We start from the raw sequence: 21476 nt of genomic DNA, 5'->3' as shown, positions 1-21476 counted from the left end.
GTCTCCGCAAATTCTTCTGGAGGCTAGGGAGTCGCAGGTGAATTTGAACCTGTTCGACGTTTGGAGACTTTTTGGAGACGTCGCAGAAACTTATTTTCTCTACGACCGGGGAGACATCTCCGCAAGGTCTCTGCGAGGTCTCCGAGACCCGCTGGAGACCGAGGAGATTGAGGTGACGTCACGGAGCCGTCACGAGACGTGTCCGCCAGCGAGCTAGGCCCGTAATTAAGACGCAGACGTGGTAGGAAGTCGCGTATGTGCAAGTCAGAATTAAGTCTTAAGCTTCAAGTTTCGAAAAAGACCCACATTCGTATGTCAAAAATCAAGCAAGTCAAGCAAGTTGAGTCCCTGGTAAATTTGAAAGTTTAAAGTTTGAGTCAAGCAAGTCCCAAAATTGTCAACTTAATTCTGACTCGAGTCAAGTCACGTGACTCGAGTCCCCCACCTCTGCTAAGTCGGTTAGCGGCATCAAGCTAATAATTCGACACACCGCCATCAAGCAGCACAGTATGTGCGCGTGTACGGTAGTAAATGTGCACGTGGAAGCATCGCAAAGCAGCGAGCAGAAAGGCGGGCGATGCCGCTGCGGCACTGCGGTCACGCAAGCCCGAGCGGGCCTTTGGGAAGTAGGTCAGCCAGCCAGCGAGGCAGAGAAACACTGCGAAAGAGAGAGAGGGAGATGAAAGAAGAGGAAGAGAACCGCAAGTGACCCTTTGGATGGGTGCCGGGCCAACAAACGAGTTGACAATCATTGCAATAATTCACACTTTTGAACAAGTGCATTATTCAGAGATGCCAACCGCGAACGTCACCTCACGGGAACATTCGGAATATACCAGAAAGACTCCAAATAATATTTTTTTTTTTTTTTTTTTTTTTTGAATGTAGTATTATTAACTTGAATTATATATTTCTGAGGACCTAAATTCCAATACAATATTAAGAATGACCCAAATAGTAATAATAGCAAGCAATAATATGGACAACATTTTATATCCTGACACAGGACACTCTATATGTCATATTTGACCTTAAAATTACATTTAGATAATGGCAATTTTTCCAATGTATTTATTACATAGATTAAAGTTAACAATAAATAATAAAACAACTATATGGAGGACAAACACCGTTTCAAATATCTGGTAGTAAAACTAGGTTTCAAGGAATGTACACAGCTGTTGTGTACGTTGTAATGCAGTGTAATGTACAATATTATTCACATCTGCAGGAATGCTCGCCTAGCAGGAGACGGCCACGCGTGCGGTGTGGAGTCACCTCCACACCTCTCTGCTCATGTGGCAAGATTTTACTTTTTATCATAATGTGGACTAATCACGGGTGAGCCGAGTTATTATGCACGTGTATCTGTAAATGCAGACGTTAGCTAATGTGAGCTAGCCACGTGAGCTGAATAAACAACAACATGGAGTCACGGGTAAGCGTTTTAGCTAATGTGAGCTAGCCGCGTTAGCTGAATAAACAACAACATGGAGTCACGGGTAAGCGTTTTAGCTAATGTGAGCTAGCCGCGTTAGCAGAGTAAATAACAACATGGAGTCACGGGTAAAAGTTTCAGCTAATGTGAGCTAGCCACGTTAGCTGAATAAATAACAACATGGAGTCACAGCTAAGTGTTTTTATATGTGTGAACAAAGAGGTTTGGAGGTGACTCCAAACTCACGGACCCACTAAATACGCGAATGCGTATTTACAGCTAATGTAAAGATGCAGTCGCGTTGATGCATTACATTACATTAACCCTCATTTCTTCTTCATACAATGTAAGTGTTGCATCTATCGTCACTCTTGTCACACAAAACCTCAACAAATAATATTCTCTTGGAGTTAAGTCTGTGCAGTCAAAAAAAGTTTCAAGAAGCCACGCCCGAAGGGACAAAGAAAGGGTGCCATATTGTTTTGAATCCGACATTTAATGCTCATTTTGACCATTTCAAAAGATGACTACGACTACGACTAGCGATTTTATCTGATTGTAAATTAGACATGTGGTCAACGTTGGACTGTAAAGAATTTGAGGTTTTTTGTTTTTTTTATTGCGTGTGATGGTGGCAGAGTTTGATGACTGGCCATAAAACGGGAAACTCTTAATAGCGTAAATCGTCAATCAATCACTGTATATATTGCTTGGTATAAAATATCTCGCTAATATAACTCCAGCAGCTCCCTTCTGCTGCTGAGTTTGGTCGACAGCATCTCCCACAGAGGGGCAGCCCCATGACCTTTGGCCCGCTTTCGGAAAGCGGGCCGGCCGAGGCTTAGCCGCAGCGCTGCTGCCATTTATTAGCCGCCGTGGCTAATTTCCACGTCGGCCGCGTTGAACTGATGTGTGAAGTAGCGCTGGGTTTATTAAGGTCAACACTAATCTAGGCAGATCAGTGGAGGAGGGAGTCGGTGGGGAGGTCAGAGTTCACAGTGTGACCAAAAAGTTACTGGAGCTCTGCAGTGCAGTGTCGCACGCACGCACTTCAAGATCTTCCAAACACTGCTTTTTGCGCTTTTATTTCATTTTCTAATTTGTGTTTGTCTTCTTTATTTATTTTTCTTATGTGTGGTTTTGTTTTGTTTTTTATTTATTATATTATATGATTTATATATATATATATATATGTATATATAAGCATCAGGCAGGCCCGCATGCTGGCCATTTCTTTGGAAGCTAATTTATGACCGCGACCTCCACCAGGGAAATGTCCTTTTTGTTTTTTCCCCACATACCCGTAGAGCACCTGCTATGTGAGTCACTGACTTCCTGATTGCATGGGTCCTTTGGAGCACACTTACTGTAAGATTACATTCAACACAACTTAATGTCATGTTTTCATTGGCAATTTACAAATATTAATTCATTATTATTGATTATTTTGGATGTATTATTTATTATATCTTATTTTTATTCTTATTTTATTTTTTAAAAAGTGACAAATTATTCTTCAGAGGACATTTGCATATTTTTTGGACATTTTTATTTTTTACAATGGAAAAAAAATGCTTTTAAAATATGTGAGTGTATAGTTTATATTGATCAAAATTAAAATGAAAAACAAAATTAAGTAACTTTTTGGTTGCAGGGATCCCTCATAATTGTAACACTATTGAAATATTTCTTTTCAAGGAAAAAAATAGCCGAACCACTAGAATCATTGCTGAAATAATATACATAACAGCAAGTTGCTGCTTTCCCCTTTCTTTTATTGCTAAGCAATACACATACATCAGGAAAATCTTTGTTTAATGACCAGAATTAATTTTGCCATGAAACTACAGGAATCGAGGAATTTTTCACTCGCCCTGTCCAGTATTTATTTCAAGTCACACTAAATCGATTTCAAGCCACTGAATCTTTTCGGATCGTTCAAAATAAACCAAAATCGTCCTTGAATGGAATTGGCAACCATGAATCCTGATATGAAACAAATCGAATCGTGACACCCGTTAAAATGATCTTCATACGGTCAAAATAAAACACAAAATAAATTAACTATTCTACAAATGACGCTTGTATTGAATGTTTTTTTTTAATCATTTGAAAACATTTTAAACAAGAAAGTTGTTTTTTTTTAAATACAATTACAATTACTCAATCATATAAGTACATTTACATTTACATTTTGTAATTTTCACATTTTATCTAAACTATGCCATCAATGATTTTTAGCAAAAATAATTTAGATTACGTGAAATCAAAAATATTTAAAAATAAAAAATATATTATAAAAATTAAAAATATATATTTATATTATAATTTTCATTACATTTGTGTGTGTTTATACTGCGTCAAATAATGGATGCTCACATAAAATTTACAAATACATCTTTTTAAAAACACAAATATAGAGATCATATAAGGCAAAATTTCAAAAAATACAATGCTCCCTCAAAGGACGCTCACATTAAATGTAATTTCTATTTTAAGCAAAAATCTATCATCTATTGGGTGAAATTGCAACATAAAAAAGTCATTTCAAATGACAGGATTTTATTTTTTTGAATGCCTACGCAGGGTCAGAAGCGGGTACATCAAACCAAATCTTATCCAGATTTGGCAACGGTGTAAAACAGCATTTAACAGTTAATTACAACCATCATCATCATCAACATCCGTTTCCATGAAGAGTATTTTATTGCCGATGACGTTCCTCCCCGTCTGCTGTGCTTAAAGTGGCCCTTATTGCTAATAATTGGATTCTCCCCGCAGATGTATTACGGCTTAAACCCTCCCCGGTGTCTCCCACTTAAGGCAGAACACTCACTACGTTGCTCCTGTTCATTTTCGCTGCAATAACAATCAAAGAAAAGAAGAAGAAGAAAAAAAAATGTCAACACTGTTGCTCTTGTTGCTCTTTTTCTTTCTTTTCTTTTTCTTGATGCCAGTGTTTTGACTGGAGCTCACCTCGACGCGGCCAACAAGCAAATCACGTCTGGACACATACATACACACACACACACACACACACACACACACACACACGTACAAATACACGCTAACACACACATGCTAACAAACACACACCTGCCCAGATGCGATCGCGCACACACACAAACACACTATCACACAAGCGCACTAACATACAGCACGCTAATACAAAAACAAGTAGATGCTAATGCTAACTTGCACACAAACACACACACACTGTAACACAGACACACGACAACACACAAACACTAATGCACTCTCACACGCTAAAACAAACACCCTTATGCTAACACAAACACGTTAACAAACATACACGTGCACACTCATTAACATACACACACACGCTAATACAAGCTCACACGCCAACACCCTAACACCCACATTCACATTAACACAGAAACACACAATAGCACGCAAACACACACACACATGCTAACACACTAACACGTTAACGCACACACAAGTTCAATGTATGCACCAGTGAGTTGTTTCCACCGAAGGTAAGCCACAAGCGGGATTATTGTGTGTGTGATTAAGACTTCGGGATCTACGAGGTTAGAGGGATTAACGGGGGGCATGTGCTGGCTATGTCACTCTGTCAAGTTAGCAACCTGGTTGCTTAAGTGCACGCAGGAACCGAGGTCCACAAAAGTGTCACTTAGCAATTAGAGCAGTGCCGCGTGTCGTCATGGTAATGGCGTACGCGGAGTTAGACATCTAGCTCACTGGCCTGGAGACGAGTCGGCGACCCGATGGCGACTCGAGTCCTCGTGACGTCTCCTTGGTGACCTAGCCAGGTCACCAAGGAGTCGTGGTGAAATCGAACATTTTCGACCTTATGGCGTCTCCTCTATATGCTCTCGACAGAGGAAAATCTTAACATAGCTTAATGTCACTAAACTGCGAGCAATTGTCATCAAAATTGAGGTGGACATCTGGACTGACGGCCAATTCGACCTCTGAAAATATCAGACTAATCGCGCCAATTTTGGGGGATTTTATGGATGTTGAGTTATATATTTTAAAAATAATAATAATAATTAACGTTGCATAATGTCACAAAACTGTGAGCGATTGTCATCAAAATGTATACGGACATCTCCACTATGCCCACTTCAACCTCTGAAAATATCAGAGGTTCAATAACGATTGCCCCAATATTTTGGATTTTGTACACGTTAAAGCGTTTTCCTCAGGAGAGGACTGAATCGAACAGATGCCCATGGTGAAAATATGCTAACCAAGAGCTATCTGAAAGTGAACATGTCTGTCTGATCTCTTAACGCGCTAAGCTAACAATGATAACCACTGCGTTGTCAGGTAACTCAACGCAAAGGCATAAACCTGAGATGCTAACAAGCTAAGCTAGCAGTTAAAACGATAAACAAATTGTTGTTGCCTCACTGAAAAGAAATCATGTGAACTATCAAACGTGTTAAGCTAACAGCTAACGCAATGAAGTCTGCCGAACACCGCTGCAGGACGCTGGGTCACATGCTAACCGGACCGATCGCGTTCTTGAAACACTACCAAAAACGATAGCCGAGTTTTGGTCGCTTATTTCGGTTAGCCACTTCCTGGTTGATTGATGATGTCACAACGGCAACGTGACCGCTAAGCAGCGTTTGGCGGATTTAATCGGACGTTTATAGGCACAACAAAACAATGACGCTTTCTGTGTGTGTGTGTGTGTGTGCGTGCATATGGGCTCTCAAGGGCACACTTGTAAAATAGGGAAAAGGTTAAAGGAAATTTCCATTGCCCAATGGACACACACACAATCACACACACACAGGTGCCAGCATGCTTCATCTCCGTGGCAACCAGGTGCCATGGGCAGGTACAGGCTGGCGTGAGCAGTGTCAGCATTGTACAAGCCCAATTCCACTGAAGTTGGGACGTTGTGTTCTACATAAATCAAACCAGAATACAATGATTTGCAAATCATGTGCAACCTATATTTCATTGAATACACTACAAAGACAAGATATTTACTGTTCAAACTGATACACTTGATTGTTTTTTGCAAATAATCATGAACTTAGAATTGTATGGCTGCAACACGTTCCAAAAAAGCTGGGACGGGGTCATGTTTACCGCCGTGTTACATCACCTTTTCTTTGAACAACATTCAGTAATTGTTGAAGCTTTGCAGGCGGAATTCTTTCCCATTCTTGCTCGATGTACAGCTTCAGCCGTTCAACAGTCCGGGGTCTCCGTTGTCGTATTTGACGCTTCATAATGCGCCACGCATTTTCAATGGGAGACGGGTCTGGACTGCAGGCAGGCCAGTCTCGTACCCGCATTCTTTTACTACGAAGCCACGCCGTTGTAACACGTGCAGAATGTGGTTTGGCATTGTCTTGCTGAAATAAGCAGGGGCGTCCATGAAAAAGCCGTTGCTTGGATGGCAGCGTATGTTTCTCCAAAACCTGGATGTGCCTTTCAGCATTAATGGTGCCTTCGCAGATGTGTAAGTTACCCATGCCATTGGCACTAACACAGCCCCATACCACCACAGATGCTGGCTTTGGAACTTTGCGTCCATAACAGTCCGGAGGCTTCTTTTCCTCTTTGGCCCAGAGGATACCTTCTTCCATCTTAGATGAGCTCGGGCCCAGAGAAGCCAGCGGCGTTTCTGGGTGTTGTTGATAAATGGCTTTTGCTTTGCATGGTAGAGTTTCAAGTTGCACTTCCGGATGTAGCGCCGAACTGTATTGACTGACATTGGTTTTCTGAAGTGTTCCTGAGCCCATGCGGTGATATCCTTTACACATCGATGTCGGTTTTTGATGCAATGCCGCCCGAGGGATCGAAGGTCACGGGCATTCAATGTTGGTTTTCGGCCTTGCCGCTTCCATGCGGTGATTTCTCCAGATTCTCTGAACCTTTTGATGATATGATGGACCGTGGATGACGAAATCCCTCAATTCCTTGCAATTGTACGTTGGGGAACATTGTCGTTAAACTGTTCCAACTATTTTCTCACGCACTTGTTCACAAAGAGGTGAACCTCGCCCCATATTTGCTTGTGAATGAGTGAGCAATTCAGGGAAGCTCCTTTTCTAGCCAATCGGTGGCCCCCGCCTGTTCCCAATGAGCCTGTTCACCTGTGGGATGTTTGATGAGCATTCCTCAACTTTCTCACTCTTTTTTGCCACCTGTCCCAGCTTTTTGCAGCCATACAATGCCAAGTTCATGATTATTTGCTCAAAACAATCAAGTTGATCAGTTTGAGCATGAAATATCTTGTCTTTGTAGTGTTTTCAATTAGATGTAGGTTGAACATGATTTGCAAATCATTGTATTCTGTTTTTATTTGAGTTTAACACAACGTCCCAACTTCAACAAAATTTCCCATTCAAGAAGAATTTCTTTCAAGGACTTTCAATAGCCAAAATTGCCTTAAAATGGCCGCTTCCAACCAAAATGGCTGACTTCGCTTCTTGAAGCTTCTTTTTTGTGTGTGCGGGTTTACTCGTACTAGACATGCCTACCAAATTTCATATTGCCAAGTGCAACAGGCTTTGGGGACTGAAATGACCAAAGCCAACCCTTCGCACCACGAAGGAACATGTCCCTTCAATCAAACAAAAGCAACTTTATTACCACCAAACGTGAAACAGAAGCCGAGTCAGCACCTTGATGAATTATCGACGCTCTCCTTCGGGCGGGGCGTTCGTCCGTGCCGGATGCCGGGGTCAACCTGCGAGGGATTTGGCAGGAAGTGAGCGTACTCCCAGCACACGGGCGCTCCCACGCCACACTTTAGCTCTCCGAAGGGCGCGCTAGCATCTTTTACACCCGAGTTGCAGCAAAATTGACGTATCGGAATTGATCTGCCTGTACCTTTCACGTGGAATACAGCAAATTGGGACATGGCTGTATCAAACAGTGCCAATTGCTTTCAACACATCAGGACAGGAGAAGCGAGTCTCAGGTGTTACATTTCACACCCCTTTCCCCGTTGAAAGCTGTTCCCTTCCACACGGCTCTAACCCTAACCCCCTAAACCTAACCCTCCAACTGTAATTCTAATCCTCGAAACCCTCGAACCCATACTCATAAACCTCGCCATCACACCCTAACCCTTAACCTGACCCTCTGCCTCCAACCCCAACGAACCAGCCCATCCATCGTTTTTCGAGATCGCATCTCCTCACTCGGGTCACGGACGAGCCGAAGCCCATCCCAGATGACTTTGTGCGAGAGGCGGAGTACGGCCCGGACTGATCACCAGCCAGTGGTAGGGCACATCTAGATAAACAACCATTCATACTCATAATCACACCTATGGACAATTTAGAGTCTTCAGTGAACCTAAGAACCGTAGGGTTTTTGGGGGGGGAATGTTGTACAAGGAGAAAACCCTACCGACAGACCAAAAACCTTTGATTCTAACCCGCTAAGCAAAACCTAAGACTAAATCTAACCGCCTAACCCTCTTACCTGAACCATCCAAACCCAAGTCGCTAACCCCCTAAGACCAACCTACAACCCAAATGAGGAACATTAGCAAAAAGGTTCAACATGAACCCGTTAACGCCAACCCTAATCACACCCTAACTGAAGGGTGCCCAAAATTGGTACACTTCAATGTATTTTGGTGCCTTAACTCATAAAACACGGAGTAAACCTCAAACATAACGTACCGAGAACTGAACCGAACTGCGCCGCCTGGTGGAAACAGTTTGTTAAACACCACACGAGATTATTTCTCAAGCAAAATCATGCAGATAGTAATAACCGGAGACAAATTTTTGACATACTTGGCAAGTCAAGATGACGCGGATTGGGATTCGCAACTATATTCAATACACTACGGTGACTTTGAGCAGCAAGGACATTTCAACGGTGACTGCTTGCACCTGCAGCATCAGGATAAATGTCAGCGAGGAACTGACATCTGAGATGGTCACATGACACACACACACAGGTTAGGTTGCCGAGTCACAGTGTGTGGGAGCGCAGGGGGGCTCCCGCGAAAGGTTGGACAGTCGGCAACTGAAGGTTGTGTCATTTTGCGGGGGGTCAACTCTATACAGTACACGTTTATTGTGCTTTAGAACAATATTTCATATCTGTGGATGAAATAGTGAAGCGTGCGGTCTGTGTCAGCAAAACGCACGTGAGTAATGACACCGCGTACCGTCTCCTTTATTCTCGCTCACTTCCCCTCTTTATGGGAACCCCCTTCTTCCTGGACCATCACAATATGGTTTTTTGGATGGTTTAATAAAAGTGATACGCTACAATATACGACATGTGGGGCCTCAAAACCCAATACAAGGTCGCAGTTGTCCGTTGCAGTAGATGCGTAGCGCTCAAACGCTCGATGTGCGGGTGAGAGTCGCCGACTGTCTTTTTTTGTTTTTGCGACGGTCCATTCCAGTCGTGTTCGGCCATTAGGTTAGATCGACAACCAGCGGGCCGGATAGTTTGGCCGTCCCCTCGTTTGCATTACTCGGGGACCGTGTTTTGGGGTCAAAGTTCGGGGTATATTTAAGGATTCAAGTATTAATATAGGCACTTCTAAACATTTATAGGGGGGCACACTTAACAGGTGGACACTGACAAAAATATCTGTCGCCGAAACAAAGCTCAACAGCTGCGACAAACGGCGGTCGAGATGCCCCCCCCCCCCCCCCAAAAAAGTGTCTGAATGGACAAATAGGGGGAATGAGGAGAGAGAAGAGAGAAGAGGAAGAGTCACATGATGGAGGGAAACAGAGGAGGAGGAGGAGGAGGAGGAGGAGGCGCCACTGTCGACGTCACGTTAACGCCTCCCTTCCTGCCTCCGTCCTCCACTACGACTCACATGACTGCAGCAGCGCGGTTCTGTAACACATCACGAGGAGTAGTATTACAAGGGGTTGGGCGAGCAACATAGGCGCACAGGGCCAGAGCGGGGGAGAGAGAGTGCCCTTTAATAACCCAGAGTAAATATGAACATGAAAAGATAAGCGTCAAAGTAGACACCTGATATTTGTGGCGATCAGGCATTCCACCACATACCTGCAAGTATTCCCGTTTTTGTTTTTTTTCGCTTTGAGGCCTGATGCGACCTTCCAACACACGTCGACCCTCACTCGGAAGTTGACAAATGGGACTCGCGGTCGCGCTTGTAATTCATCACGGGGAGCGCTAACGTCACGGGAGCGTGGCAATTTATTAAGAGCAAGGTCACGCCGTGGAAAGTAATATGTGTATGAGGTGGGGGGGGGGGGGGTTAAATGCTGAATGCTGCAATGTCACGATGCAGTGCAATGTAAAAGTGAATGCAGTGTGTGATAAATAGTCCATGGCAGGCACACGCACGCACACACACACATAACCTGTTCCGAGTGCCAATCTCCCTGAACACACCATGCAGTCACCACTGGCAAACAGCAGTGATGCTGCGGATGCGTGGGGGCAGGTGGGTTTGGGTTTGGGTTTGGGTTTGGGGTGATATCCTGAAGAGGGATGAGATGGAGGTCGCGAGGAGGTGCCTGCTGGTGCAGCAGTAAGCATCACGGGTCGTGCGTGCTTGGGAAGAACGCAAAATGAGGGATTACAGCGTTGATCCCCTCGCCGCTCTGTCCTGTCATGAACGCCGCCGTCGCCGGAGCCCGGTCCGAAAAAGGCCCCATTTAAGATTCACTCCGGCTTTTCTCCACAGCAACGCACGTTTGTGCGCAAGACGCTGCGCGCGAACCGCAGAGGACGGCCTCCCGGACACATCGGCGCCCGGCGTTCTCCCATAAGCGGCTGGATTCGGGTGCCACGTCTCAGCTTGGAAAAGTTGCAAGGTGCAACGAGCGCATCAACGAGTCCGCTGATCTTGACAATCCGCTTAGAAGGCGATTTTGATCGCTGCACAAATACAGACAACCGACATACATAGAACGAGAATCGCCAGTCACGTGTTTTGTAACCTAACCGTCATTACGGAGCCCCTCCAAAAAAGTGCGCCAGCTTCCACTATACACGCCGAATATTGCTGTCTCGCCGCAACCGGGAGCCTCCGCGAGAGCTGACCCGATTCGGGGCGATCTGCAGGCAAGACAGTGAGCCCCCTCCGCGGAACCTGAACGCAACACGGCTTCCCGCAAGCACGCGCCGTCTTCATTCGACTAGCGACACACACAATCACAACGTGACAACAAGCGCCTTGTCGTGACTCAACGCGGAGCTAAAAAGTGCGCCGTCGCCGTGCTCGCTGCACACAGCCAACTTCCCCAGTGGAGAATGCGGCAAAAAGTTTCCAAAGTGCGGCTCCGCAGTCCCCCAGCTGCAGCGGGGAGGGGGGGTCGAGGCGTCCACACGCACACCCCCGCCGCGTAAAAGCCGCACGTTTATCCGTCTCCGATCGTCCGAACCGACGATAGTGACATATCCTCCTGCACGTGAACGCCGCAAGTCGAGGCACCGCGGAGCACCGCGCCGGGGAGATGCCGCCGACAAGCCGGGAAAGTGCTCCCGCAAGCCGGCCTCTCGCTGCTCGGAGCACCGCTGATGATGGTGGAGGAGGTGGAGACGAGCCGAGACGAAGAAGGAAGCCGAGACAAGTCCCCGACCCCCCCCCCCCACACACACACACACACACCACGACCACGACCACCCGGGGGCCCTTACCTGGCTGTCGGGGTTCTCTGTCAGGTAACTGAAGACGAAGGACGAGAGTTCCTCATCTAATAGTGGTGCGCAGTCCGCCATCTTCTCGTGAATGAGGCGCCGCGAAGCCTCGCGGCCGGCTAATAGGAGCAGCAGGTGCAGTGACGCCGACGGCCTGCGGGGGGCGCTTCTGTTTACACGGGGATCACGCTCCTGGCACACGCACACGCGCACGCGCACGCACAGGAACAGGAAATGCAACGCGACTCCATCCCATATAAAAACAAACCCTTATGACACTAACTAGAGTGAAAGGTCACCCCCCACCGAGGCAGAACACGTTGATACTATTTATTGGAATATCTGTGTTGATTTTTATGATTCTACTAACACATTTATTTGGGGGGCCTCAACATGCCTGAAACAGTTTGCATATATTCCGAAGAGCGGTGATGTATTTGGAAACTGTGCCAAACTGTTTATATTTGACAAATAATACATTTTAGAGCTGTAATCTCAGTGGAGCGAGTCAACCGCTCCGCAGGAAAATGGGGGCACGTGTCCATCATGACTTGAAATTGCGCAGCAAGTCGTCCATTTTGCTTGGAAACAGCCACTTTGGGCGTATTCCAGGACTTGGAAGTTAGAAATTGCTTTACCGATGAATACGAAATTGCGGGGTGAGCTGTTTGTTTCTTTGCTTGTTTGTTTTTTGGGAGTCGTCAAAGTGCAGTCGTGCACTTGCAGCGCGTACATGCTATCGCCACGTGGTATTAGGAATCCCAATGGAGTTGTAAACTGCAAAATGATTGGCCGCTTGCAGGATTCCCGTGGCAGTGTTGCAGCGATAGCGTCATACGGTACCATACGCAGTAGTTGTCAAATCAATTAGATCACGTGTCATATTGTGTTTAAATTGAATATTTAGGGTGAATTGAAATGTCTGTCATGACAGGAGACACGAATAAACATTTTTGGCGCAAACTCCGAGTAGAGAATTCAAAGGGAGTTATGATTATGGTTTGGGAGTTTTTTGTTTTTTTTTTACTTCATGACACATGGCGCACACATGTGGATGTCGAAATGAGTAAATGGCACACGTGGATTCTTGACTGGGTTTTGTGCCCGATACAAGACATTAAAAACCTTCCCAAAGACTCTTTTTTTTGTTTTGGTTTTGTTTTCTTTTGTGATGAAGAGTTATATAAATAAAGTTGACTTTTCACATGGTTTGGATCCAGCCAGCGCCTCTCCTCGGTCGTTCCTCTCCATGTGACTCATCCATTTGTTGATCCCGTCTTTCCATTCGACGTGCCTCGACCGACACTTCGGAATGTTTGGGAGCAGCGTACTTATTACCGGCATGCACTTCTTCACCGGCTGACTTGTAACTGGTATCTTTTTAGCTTCTTTAAATGGAAGTTATCGCCACCTACTGGATCAAAGAGGAATATTTTTTTATTTTTGTTTTCCCCTTCCCGTAACTATTATCTGCAGTATCAGCCACTGAGATAACTTAATAACAATGTCAGACAGGGGAAAATGTTGACGTGAATTGTTTGATGATTTGCTTATGAAAAAGCTTTTTTTTTTTTTTTTTTTTTTTTTCCCACAGCTGAAAGGTTAATCGAATCAGACAAACAGCAGAATGATCCAAAATATAGCAATTGATTGAGTTGAATGATAACTGCCCCCCCCCCCCCCCCCGGCATCAATAGAAATGAATGTAATTGCTCGAGATCATTCATAAAGTCGAGAATGTTGCAGTCGCGCAACATTGTCAGTCTGTCCACCGTCCTCCATGAACTAGTGAGTTATGTTCTCGCTCACTGGCTCGCTGGGCCTTGGCCAAAGTCTACTGACTGAGTTGCGTGCGTGCGTGCGTGCGTGCGTGCGCGTTAACCGTTTGAGACAGGTGACGGCCACAGCGGAACGTGTCGTTCAAGGCCCGGCCGGCATGGCTGACCTTAGCACGCGTGCTAAGCGTGTGTGAGAGTGTGTGCATGTGCTCGTGTTTCAGTTTGGGAAACACGAGCTGCCACACACACACACACAAAGGTTTCAAACGACGCTGCCGTGTCCGGTGACAGGTGAACATTAAAAGTCCTGCTAAAATAGCCATCGCCCGGGGAGCTGATTGTTTTGTAGCACAATTATTATGACACGTATAAAGCAGCATTTACAATACAGTGCTATCAAATGACTAACTACATGCTGTTGAGCGACTGAAATTGCACAACGTTATACATCGAGCGACCTACAAAGCGCCGACAATTAGTGTCCAAACGCTTTTCGGGTGTTGTGAAAAGGAAAGGGGGGCGTGACACAGCGGTTAACATGCGCCACTTCCAGCTTTGTTGCAGGCATCAAATTCAAAATGAGCGAAGATTTGCAACAATAAACCAAAATATAGAAATAGTTTATCAGTTGGAAAATGAAACATCTTTGTCATTGTAGCGTACCCAGTTGAGAACTGTTGGCAAGTCGTCATAATAATATATAATATTCATATAATTGATTTCTTTGACACGAGTTGGGGTTGGTATTTAGAGGAGAAGCGGTGCTCCGTGCGCTGCGGAGGCTGCAGGGCATCCGACTGGAAGAATGTGAGGAGAGCGGTGAGGAACGGGGACACCATGGAAAGGTCTTGGATTCTGGCTATTTAGACGTCCAGAAAGGGACTCTCGAACATGGACTTCGTACAAAAGGGTCCATTTCATTTCCAGAAACACCTCAGTACCTACAGTACTTCTGTTTGACCCAGTTTCGTATCCGCTTTGTCCATATTTGGCTAAGACCGCCCCCTCTCCACGCCACGGAGCGTTCGGGAGCGGAGATCTTCGCTGGTGACGTAGATAAGCTCGGGAAATTCCGATGACCCGATTTCAGGCCTCTCGGCAGAAAAACATCTGGAATTCAGGAACGCAGGGACGATTTTAATTCATATGTCACATGTTTACCGAGGGACTATAGAGACAATATTACATCACAAATACTGCAAAACGTTGGTTAGGCAAAAGATGTCCCCTTAAAGTAAAGTTCTTTTAGTCTTTCAGAATGTCTTTTACCCTATGACCCCTGGCAAGCGCCGAGGGCCGAGGGCCGCCGGCCTTCGAGTCATCCCGAAAGTCAGAACGCTTCCGGCCTGCCGGGGAGAATCTCAGGACTGCAAGCAATGTTCTTGTTTTCATTTGATGTATTTTATTGGATCGTCTTAGGTTTTTATTTATTGACATTCCTCTCCGTTTTTTTTTTAGGGGATTGGGGGGCTGACAAAACGTTTTGACATGGCACAACTAAATCCATTCATAGGGGGCCAAGCACATAGTTAGGGGGGCAGATTTGCCTCCGTATGCATATTTTCGGGATGGATTGATCGGTTGTTCGGTTGACTTCTCTCCCCTGCATCCAGGACACGGCGCACAAGCGTTGCATATCCCGAGCCCAGAATATCAGGTGACTCCTCACACCCCCAATGTGGTCCGTTCACCCCGCCGGCCTCCGGAAAGAGGTTCCGCAACATTCGGTTCCGAAATAGCTTTGTCCCAGAGGACATCAGACTGCTAAATGGCAAATTTGGACTGCTGTTATATGACTATTTTGCACATGTCGGCAGTTGTCCAAATTGTTCCTGGTTTTTTTTCGATTACTGCTGCAAACGTACATAGACTCCATTCGCTTTTTTTCCATTTCTTTATTAAATCTTTCACTTATTGTATAGTTGTATAGGTATTGTAAAAGTCGCGCTGAGCCAAATGCAACAACTGTGGTTCTTTGAACACTTGCGCATTCTTGAATGACAATAAAGTTGACGTCGAAATATGAACTGTGTCCCATTTTTAGATAACATTTGCCATTAAAACATTATATTTGCTCAATAGAAAAAAAAGGAACAGCAAGCAAGACCATGTTACGTTTTGCTCAGGAAAAGGTTATGTTGGGCATTTTGTTTGGCTCCGAAAAACAATTTATTGTCAGAAAACATTTTACATTTGGAGTGTCGGGCGTGTCGCTGTTTAGCATTTCAATTTGCTCACAAAAATGAAAATGCCAGTTTTGGAGTGGCCTCGTCGCAGCAATGCAACTAAGTGACTTTGAAAATCAAGTAAACAACTTTTTCATGGTAACTTTGGCAACAGTGGATACGGAGCTAGCGTAGCCGCTTCTGGCAAAATTCCTTCTGGATTCAAGCCGCTAGCTATCTCAGTTCAAGTTGACACGCGTTGCGGTGCGCTTCTCTCTCACGTGGATGAGACCGGAGAATTCTATTTGAATACGTGAGCGATTGAATGATGCAAATAAACATGAGCATCCTGAACGCATCGTTCCAGGGAGAAAACCCATCTTCACTGCTCAAACTGCTGCGACAATCATAAAATAGGTGAAAACGTGAAGTCGTGCGGCTCGCTGGCTCTCGTCCTATTGGCCGATGAGATGCGAAGGTCAGGTCGAGGACAATCGAGGCTTCCTGAGCAGAAAAAAAGAAAAGAAAGAAGATACAGCAGTGCGGGTGCCTGCAGAGGACAGCGCGTGTGCTGATGGGGTCTTTCAAAGCCCCGGTGAGCAGTTTCGCTGTTTTTGTTCATGTAGCTTATTAAATAATTGCTTATAAACAATCAAATACAATTTGAAGATAAGGTCAGGTTTTCAATTCTGTGTTGTTTTTTTTTTTATCGGATTCTAATAAGGTTTTGAGTCTGAGTTATGGTTTAAAGACGGGGATTCGGTTAGGGTCTTCAAATGAATGTTTCAAGTCGTGCGTTGGCTTTTAAAGGGTGTGCTTTTCAGCCATCGTTAGGGTTTCAAGTTGCAAGAGTGGCTTCCGAGTCTGGGTTAGTGTTTCCGAATTTGAAGACATCAATTAGGGTTTCATGCAAGAGTTACGGTCTCAAAGGAGGAGGAGTAGGGTTTCAAGCCAGGGTTCGGCTCCCAAGCATGTGGCAAAGTCTCATTTTAGGGTTTCCAAATGACGGGAGGAGGAGGTTCTCCATCCACAGCTCGGCAGCTAAATCTAGAATAAGGTTTCAAGAAAGGGTTAGGGTCTCTAATAAGGCTTTCAAATCAGCATTTGGGTTTCAAAGTAAGGCTTCAAACCTGTATAAAGCAAGGATTGGTGTCTCAAATTAGCGTTTCAAGCCAGGCTTTGGGATTCACAGTAGGGTTTTAAATCTGGATTACGGTTTCAAGTAAGGGTTAGGGTTTCAAAGTAAGGCTTCAAGTCTGGGTCAGGGTTTCAGATTAAGGTCGCAAGCCAAGGGTTGGGTTTCGAGTTAGGGTTCCGAAATAGGGTTTCAAGTGTGGCTTAGGGTTTGAAGTCAAGCAAGATAGCCTCAATGGGAACTGTTGCTTGAAAAGACTGACTCTGGATGGAAACCCTGTTGACCGTCTTGAAACCTTCGCGCTGGTCTTGCTTTAAAGCAGAGTAGGTACAGTACTCTGTCTCCATGATATTGCCCATATTGTGCCCATTTTATGTACTGTGTGTTGGTGCGTTTTTGTGTCCTTCGTGACTTGAACACTTTGCACGTTATCAATGACTCGTACGAATGAGGTCGCGTCGCTCACTGAAAAAGAAAACAAACGTACAAATGAACGGCCGGGACGTCATCGTCTCACGGGACCATTGATTAGGAACGGCTACCTGACATTTAAAAACCTGCCTTTGGTGTTTCAAGCCAGGGATTGGGCTCCAAATTAGGGTTTTAAATTTGGGCTAAAGTTGCAAATAGTAGGGTTCCGAGTCTGGGTTAGTGTGCGAAAAGAGCGTGAGTAAAAAAAAGACCGTGCGGCTTTGGGGTTAGCGTGCGTGTGTGCATGAGCGTGCGTGAGCGTACACGCCTCCAACATTGGAATGTCAGCTGGGAGATTTCCAAAATTAAACACAGCACACACACACGCACACTGACTCATCAACGCCTTCAATTTCATAACAAACGTAATAGCAATGTACAGTGGGTACGCAAAGTACTCCGACTTTTTTCATATCGCAGCCATTTGCTAAAACTATTTAAGTTCATTTTTTTCCCCACATTAATGTACACACAGCACCCACATCGACAGGGGAAAACAACGGAATTGTTGCCTTTATTTATTTATTTATTGAAAGAAAAACAACAACAACTGAAATATCACACGGCCAAAAGTATTCCGAGCCTTTGCCGAGTATTTGGTAGAAGCCCCCTTTTGAGCTAACGCAGCCACGATTCTTTTCGGGAATGATGCAACAAGTTCTTCAGTTCTTCACACCTGAATTTGGGGATCCTCCTCGCAAATCCTCTCCAGTTCTGTCAGGTTGGATGGTGAACGCTGGTGGGCTTCTTTCCAGAGATGCTCAATTGGGTTGAAGTCAGGGTTCGGTCTGGGCCATTCAAAAGTTGTTCTGAAGCCGCTCCTTCCGTATTTATTCATTTCATATTGAATACCAAAATATGGATACATCGATTTTAAAATGGAGTAAAAATGTGTCGATAAGCGAGCGTTGCAAGGTAACCTGTGACGCCGGGATGGATGTGACCTTTGAACCGTGGCGCGCTGCCCATTGACCTCATGCAACACGCGCTTCCTCACATGCTGTTTATCATTCAAAATCAATAGTGCGCTTGTCGTTTTGAAAGGCTGACAGCAGCCTCGGCCGCCTCCGATCGGTGGCCTGCCGCGAGGCCAAAGAGAGGCGAGGAGGGGATGAAGGAGAGAGAGTGAGTGACCAGTCATGTGACCCGGCGGCACGTGTCGACGTTCTGCCTCCGCCTGGCGCTTCCACTCGGATACAACGGACGCTCTCGACCAATGGCCGCGCGCCGTCTGTGTCGCGGCGCTCGGCCCCAATGTGACCCTTTAACCCTTTGATGCCTGGACCGGGACAGAACATTAGGTACACAGATGTCCCCCCCAAAAAATGTGAATAATAAAGCAGCTTTGACAGATGTCCATCAAACAAAATGAGCTTTTGTTTCACGAAGCGAGCTGTAGTAGCGGTTGGAATCCAGGCTCCGACTGACTGCCGTGGAAGTGCCCTTGGGCAAGACGCCGAAGGCCAAATCGCTGCCCGTCGCTCTCTGAACGGACGCGTGAACGGGTGAAGGTGCGAGCGTCTGTAGAGCGCTTTGGGCGCCGTCGCCGCGCCGCCAGAACGCTTTTAAAGTGCGTTTTACATACAGCAACCAAAAATGCGGCATGATACACAGAAATGATGTCAATATCTCAGAAGATATGGTTTAGAAAATAGGAAAAATGTAAAAGAAAATCCATTTTGGTTTTCTTACTTACCTAATTAAATGTACGTTGCTCAATTATTATAATATTAATATAATAAATTATTAGTACAAATCAAAACATCTAAAAATGTAAATTTAAGAAAATTATTTGAATACTATATTTTTTCAACTTCAGAATTTCACCATATTAATACGTATTTTTATTAAATCAATAAAATGAATATAAAGAACATTTTAACAAAAATAATTAGTGTAAAATATTCCAATGTAATGCGAAAATGATTTTTATACATTATTTTTGTTTTTAATTAGATTTCTTTACCAAATGAATGTAAATTATGACACAAATATAAATGCGCTTTATAAAATTTTAAGTGTAAAAAATATTCATATATATTTACATTTTAAAGTTCAAAACATTATGGTTATTGTTTTTTATTTTTATTCTTCCTAAATTAGAAATACTTAGCTTTGTAGAATTGATATATTTAAAATGATGTCATTGTCTTTTGCATTAATGAAATAAAATTGCTATTTTAATAACCTTTTTAAGTAATCTAGACTAATTGTTATTGCTTCATTGATTCATGAAAGGGTATCCATTAGTACAAATTATTTTCGTCATTTGTTTTCCACTTAAGCATCCTTCCAGAAATAGAAATGCCTTTTAATAAAATGTGATTATTCTTTTTAAATATGTTTGCATTATTTGATTTCTGAAATGGTGTCCATTTTTGCAAATATTGGGTGATATACAGTAATCCCTCGTTTTTCGCGGTTAATGGGGACCAGAACCCCCCGCCAAAGGCGAAAAACCGCGAAGTAGGATTTGCCCCCCCCCCCCCCCCCCCCCCAAGGAATTTCCGTGTATGTGGGTACACATACACGGAAATTGTTGTGGGTACACATACACGGAAATGTTTCAAATGTGTATTCAGCATTTATACTTCACCTAGTTGAGACAGAGACACGTATTTACTTCAATGTTGAATTCTAAAACCTTATCCAGTAATTCACATTTATTATCCTTTTTTGTTTTTTTGATGAATATTTTGGAAAAACCCGCGAAGCACCGAAGCCGCAAAACGTGAAGCGCGAAGTGGCGAGGGAACATTTCAAGGGGGATGTTTCATTTACCCCAAGAACATTATATTTGTACGTTAGCTTGGTATTATTTTAGGTCTTATAAAAAAAAAGAAAGTATTTTTATAAATATTTCTATATATATATATATATTTGTTTTTTTTTCCCCTGTGAAATGTCATTTTATTTAATTAGATCAAATTCATGATTTTCTCCCACTAACAATGTCGTCATCCATTATTTTCATGAATTCACTGCATGGCAACGTATCACCGGCAAAAGTGAGCACGATTCTTTCTGCGTGTGTCCAGAAAGCTGCAACGTCCCAAGTTGTATTCGACGCTCGCTAAGCAGCTGCGGCGCGAACGTTTGCCTCCTCGCATCCGCAGCGAGTCACCACGCGTCTCCGAACGCGGATGGATGTCCGAGACGGGAGGAAGACGACCTCCGGGATACTCGCTAATGCGCGAAAAGGCGTTTCTGACCCTTTTCTTCCTACTTTCTCTGTTTCACGGCAATTTGACGTCTCAGCCACCCGCTTCCGGTTGGGCCTCATTTGGGCGAATTCGCCCTGGAAGCCACCCTCCAAATGGTGTCTTCAGCCCAAAACGGCCGACTTCCTGTCCAAGTTCGTTGAGACTTCTTCACGTGCCGTGTTATGATGCACACGTCCGCCCAATTTTTGCGCTTATCAGCGAAACCGGTGTCGGCGGCCGCTCTTTCGAATTCGCAAGCTGACCCGAAACGGGTCGCTTCGAACCAAAATGGCGGACCTCCTGTTCAATTTCAGGCAGCGGCCGTCCGTCGAGACTTTTTCCACACGTGCCGTTACGATCGACATGCTCACCCAATTTTGTGGCGATCGGTTTTCAAATGCGTGCGAACGACCAAATGGAAGCTCAAACGGCCCATTTCGGGCCGGGGGTCCTTGAGATTATGATCGATACATTCACCTAATCTCGTGTGGATCGGCGAAACTGGTGTCACGGGCTAACGCTTTCCGACTTTCCAGGGTGCGCTACGAGACCAGTTTTGGGACCCCTAAAATACATCCCATTCCCCCCAAATACATTGCCTTGCCCAAATGGAGATTTCTGGCATGTTAGGCCACCGAAACCTTTTTTCTCTCCCTGCAGCAGCTGGGC

General features: G+C 44.7%; 1 protein-coding gene across 2 annotated transcripts in view; it reads right to left on the bottom strand.

Moving 5' to 3' along the window:
- ppargc1b (peroxisome proliferator-activated receptor gamma, coactivator 1 beta) overlaps positions 1 to 12235 on the bottom strand; it is a 65036-nt gene extending 52801 nt beyond the window's left edge. The window contains exon 1 of one of the 2 annotated variants that reach the window (XM_061786618.1): positions 12056 to 12235. In XM_061786618.1, the coding sequence (XP_061642602.1) occupies positions 12056 to 12136 (81 nt within the window). In that variant the 5' untranslated portion in view covers positions 12137 to 12235. The remainder of the gene's footprint in view (positions 1 to 12055) is intronic. The other variant, XM_061786619.1, reaches the window with a different exon arrangement.
- Between the last annotated feature and the right edge of the window lie 9241 nt (positions 12236 to 21476).

Source organism: Phyllopteryx taeniolatus, chromosome 10 (genome assembly GCF_024500385.1).
Source record: "Phyllopteryx taeniolatus isolate TA_2022b chromosome 10, UOR_Ptae_1.2, whole genome shotgun sequence".
Taxonomy (NCBI): Eukaryota; Metazoa; Chordata; class Actinopteri; order Syngnathiformes; family Syngnathidae; genus Phyllopteryx; species Phyllopteryx taeniolatus.
Note: the sequence above shows the minus strand (reverse complement) of the source record. Positions and strands in the feature narration are given on the sequence as shown.